The sequence below is a fragment of the Sinocyclocheilus grahami genome, unplaced genomic scaffold, assembly GCF_001515645.1.
Source record: "Sinocyclocheilus grahami isolate Dianchi unplaced genomic scaffold, SAMN03320097.WGS_v1.1 scaffold818.1, whole genome shotgun sequence".
In the NCBI taxonomy this organism is placed as follows: domain Eukaryota; kingdom Metazoa; phylum Chordata; class Actinopteri; order Cypriniformes; family Cyprinidae; genus Sinocyclocheilus; species Sinocyclocheilus grahami.
Window position 1 is genome coordinate 89,516 of NW_015505997.1, and position 4,524 is coordinate 94,039.

Genomic DNA, 4,524 nt, shown 5'->3' on the forward strand with positions numbered 1-4,524 from the left:
TTCTCCAATGAAAAGATGTATCTTGATTCTGAGCAAGTACAATAAATGCATTCTGGAGAAATTAAAATGAAAAATGCAAACAGCTGATAAATGAATAAATTATAAATAATGTTTCTTTGATGTATGACTGACAAACACGCATCTCATTAAATTGATTAGTTTATGATAAACCTGTAATCCAAATTTTATATGCGATTTAAACATAAATCTTAAATTTAGGCTTAAATATAATTTGGAGTGTGACATTAAAAGGACAGAAATGAGGCGTATGGTCAACATCGCATGTGTTTATTTTTCATTGCGCAGTTAAAACAGAAGAAACTGAACATAAAACAGGAGGACATTAGCACACGTTAAGAACACGAGCGTTCACGGCACATTCGATCTTGCGCACACACTATAAAACAACTGCAGATCAGATCAGATGACATCAGCATTCGCCGATCAACTCCTCCAACTGTTGAACGTCTGAGACGACGGCCTGGAACACATCATCAGATGTGAATGTGTGAGCAGAACACCGATGGATGTGTGTGAATGACACAACACTTACTGGTTGGTGCTGGTGTTCCCAAAACCTCCAAAACCTACAGACAAACAAGATACAATGAGAGAGTCAGACTTCATCAGTAATGACGGGTGAAAGTGAAGCAGTAAAGAGGTCTGGAGTGGGTTTATCACTGTAACTAGGTAACGTGTGACACTGTGAGCAACACTCGAGTCTGTCTGCAGCGGATATATCGCAGAGATAAGAGCTCATGGGAAACAGAGCTGCGACTGAACTTCATAAAACTCAAAACCAGAGCTGTTATTGGTAACTCAAATTAAGGGTGACGTGACATGTGGCCAAGTATGGTGACCCATACTCGGAATTAGTGCTCTGCATTTATCCCATCCAAAGTGCACACAGCCGTGAACACACACACACACACACACACACACACAGTGAACACACCCCCGGAGCAGTGGGCAGCCATGTTTTTGCTGTGGCGCCCGGTGAGCAGTTGGGGGTTCAGTGCCTTGCTCAAGGGTACCTCAGTCGTGATATTGAAGGTGGGAGAGAGCGCTGTACATTCACTCCCCCCACTGACAATCCCTGCCGGCACGAGACCCGACTCTAACCATTAGGCCACGACTTCCCCAAAAATTACAATTAAATCACTAAATAAAGCTAAATAAAATTATTAGTAAGTTTAGGTTCAAGTAGGGCTGGGCGATATGGGCAAAAATTCATATCTCTGTATTTTTTTCCGATTTGCGATATACGGTATATATCTTGGTATTTTCGTTTTTGTATTTAAAAAAAATCTGTATTTATTATATATATTTATTTCACTTACCGCCCCAATGTTGTCCAACAAAACAATACATATTAAAGGCTATGAAAACAAAGTGAATGTAACCATGTAAGCCAGCCTTTATATTATGTGCAAAAAACAGTTAAAATCACATTTCATTCTAACATTGTAACATTGCAATCTAAAAACAAAAATAAGGCTTTTAAAGCAGAATTAAAATTCACTAAACTAAAAATGAAAATAAATGAGAACAAAAGCAGAGTTGTTAGGCTATTTTGATTACCCCATTACAGTCACTTTTCAGTCAGTGCTATCATAAAAATAGACTTACTTGTAGGTTTAAAATTCTACATGTCACATTTATTGTCCAACTACAAATATTTCAGCGAAATGTATATTTTAGTCAGAATTATTGTGCTCCTATTTAATTGAGCTCTGTCTGTTTGGCGCGCATGCCGGCGCTCGTTCACTGAAGTCTGTGAAGTTTAGCGGAGAATCCCAAAGCAGAAAGCTCATGCACGTCTGACAGAAAACTGGAAATATTTCCATGGCTTTCTAACATTTACAGATATACCTGTGAAATGTAAATTATGCATTCAGGAAGACAGCACATAAACCTACAGACAAACAAGATACAATGAGAGAGTCAGACTGCATCAGTAATGACGGGTGAAAGTGAAGCAGTAAAGAGGTCTGGAGTGGGTTTATCACTGTAACTAGGTAACGTGTGACACTCTGTAAGCAACACTCGAGTCTGTCTGCAGCGGATATATCGCAGAGATAAGAGCTCATGGGAAACAGAGCTGCGACTGAACTTCATAAAACTCAAAACCAGAGCTGTTATTGGTAACTCAAATTAAGGGTGACGTGACATGTGGCCAAGTATGGTGACCCATACTCGGAATTAGTGCTCTGCATTTATCCCATCCAAAGTGCACACAGCCGTGAACACACACACACACACACACACACACACAGTGAACACACCCCCGGAGCAGTGGGCAGCCATGTTTTTGCTGTGGCGCCCGGTGAGCAGTTGGGGGTTCAGTGCCTTGCTCAAGGGTACCTCAGTCGTGATATTGAAGGTGGGAGAGAGCGCTGTACATTCACTCCCCCCACTGACAATCCCTGCCGGCACGAGACCCGACTCTAACCATTAGGCCACGACTTCCCCAAAAATTACAATTAAATCACTAAATAAAGCTAAATAAAATTATTAGTAAGTTTAGGTTCAAGTAGGGCTGGGCGATATGGGCAAAAATTCATATCTCTGTATTTTTTTCCGATTTGCGATATACGGTATATATCTTGGTATTTTCGTTTTTGTATTTAAAAAAAATCTGTATTTATTATATATATTTATTTCACTTACCGCCCCAATGTTGTCCAACAAAACAATACATATTAAAGGCTATGAAAACAAAGTGAATGTAACCATGTAAGCCAGCCTTTATATTATGTGCAAAAAACAGTTAAAATCACATTTCATTCTAACATTGTAACATTGCAATCTAAAAACAAAAATAAGGCTTTTAAAGCAGAATTAAAATTCACTAAACTAAAAATGAAAATAAATGAGAACAAAAGCAGAGTTGTTAGGCTATTTTGATTACCCCATTACAGTCACTTTTCAGTCAGTGCTATCATAAAAATAGACTTACTTGTAGGTTTAAAATTCTACATGTCACATTTATTGTCCAACTACAAATATTTCAGCGAAATGTATATTTTAGTCAGAATTATTGTGCTCCTATTTAATTGAGCTCTGTCTGTTTGGCGCGCATGCCGGCGCTCGTTCACTGAAGTCTGTGAAGTTTAGCGGAGAATCCCAAAGCAGAAAGCTCATGCACGTCTGACAGAAAACTGGAAATATTTCCATGGCTTTCTAACATTTACAGATATACCTGTGAAATGTAAATTATGCATTCAGGAAGACAGCACATCTCAAACACATTAAATAGCACGAGTAGCCTAGTGTCTCTGTCAGCGGCACACGCAGCCTTTCAGTCAGAGCATATGATGGGCCGAGCCGCTCAAACTAATATGCGAAACGAAACTATAAACTATGTCTTACCAGTTTTTAAAGGCCTTAATATAAAGCTTGTCACATGTTTAGAACAATTTGGATTCTACAAAAAAGCACAAACTAAAATTAGAAATGTTGACTTCGAAAATAACTGAAACTGAAAAAAAAATATAGACAAAATTAAAAGTAAAATGAAAACTGAATATATATATATATATATATATAAAAACGAATTCAAAACATCTGCCACCCAAATGTCGTTCCAAACCCGTAAGACCGTCGTTCATCTTCGGAACACAAATTAAGACATTTTTGATGAAATCTGAGAGCTCTCTGACCCTCCATAGACCCTCCAATAGTGTGATGCAACTGACATGTTCCCAGGTCCAGAAACGTAGTAAGGACATCGGTAAAACAGTCCATGATGTGACATCAGTGGCTCAACTTCAATTTTGCAAAGCTACGAGAATACATTTTGTGCGCAAAGAAAACAAAAATAACACTTTATTCAACAATTCTTCTTGTGGTCAAATATATTTGACACTTTTCATATATCGGCATTGGCCGATAAGTTTTTTTGTTTGTCCGATGCGTTCGAGGCAGGACTTTTATTTTGATGGCGCTGAGAAGAACGGCAGCGCCTGAACACACAGTGCTCACATTCTCCCTCTGGTTCACTGTCGTCGTTAACAGTTCTGTCTAATACGGATCGAAGTAGAGGTCGACCGATAGTGGATTTTGCCGATACCGATAGCTAGGTTGGACCACACTGGCCGATGCAGATTAATTAACCGATAGTTTTAAAATTGATACTGAACAAAAACTAAAAAAGTGCTTTATTAACAAAAACAGTACTTAACCATACTAGTAGTAGTAGTAGTAATAAATAATAATAATAGTAATAGTAAATGTTGAAATTAACACACTCTAACAAGGAACAATACTTACACAGCTTTCATTAATCTTAATGCTACAAATGGACTCTTATTTTAAAGTGTTACCATTTCATTTCAACTGTCATGCTTAAAGATGCACATCTTTAAATATATACACAAAGGCTATAGCATTAAAATTATATACATATGGATATTGTATGTATACTCTCACACTTTAACTGCTTCTATTCTTGAACACTTGATGATTATCTAATCAAAATAAAAGCGCAGCGCTGAGTCTAGGAGAACTCACCGGTATCACACA

At 37.9% G+C, this 4,524-nt stretch overlaps 1 protein-coding gene across 1 annotated transcript in view; it reads right to left on the reverse strand.

Annotated features, from left to right (window-relative positions):
- Window positions 1-267: 267 nt before the first annotated feature.
- The window catches only part of LOC107562326 (nuclear pore complex protein Nup214-like), a 48,203-nt gene continuing 43,946 nt past the window's right edge, over window positions 268-4,524 (reverse strand). Inside the window, exons 32-33 of the mRNA XM_016246959.1 lie at window positions 554-587; window positions 268-481 (exon numbers count right to left, since the gene is read on the reverse strand). Of these exons, the coding sequence (XP_016102445.1) occupies window positions 445-481; window positions 554-587 (71 nt within the window). The 3' untranslated portion in view covers window positions 268-444. The remainder of the gene's footprint in view (window positions 482-553; window positions 588-4,524) is intronic.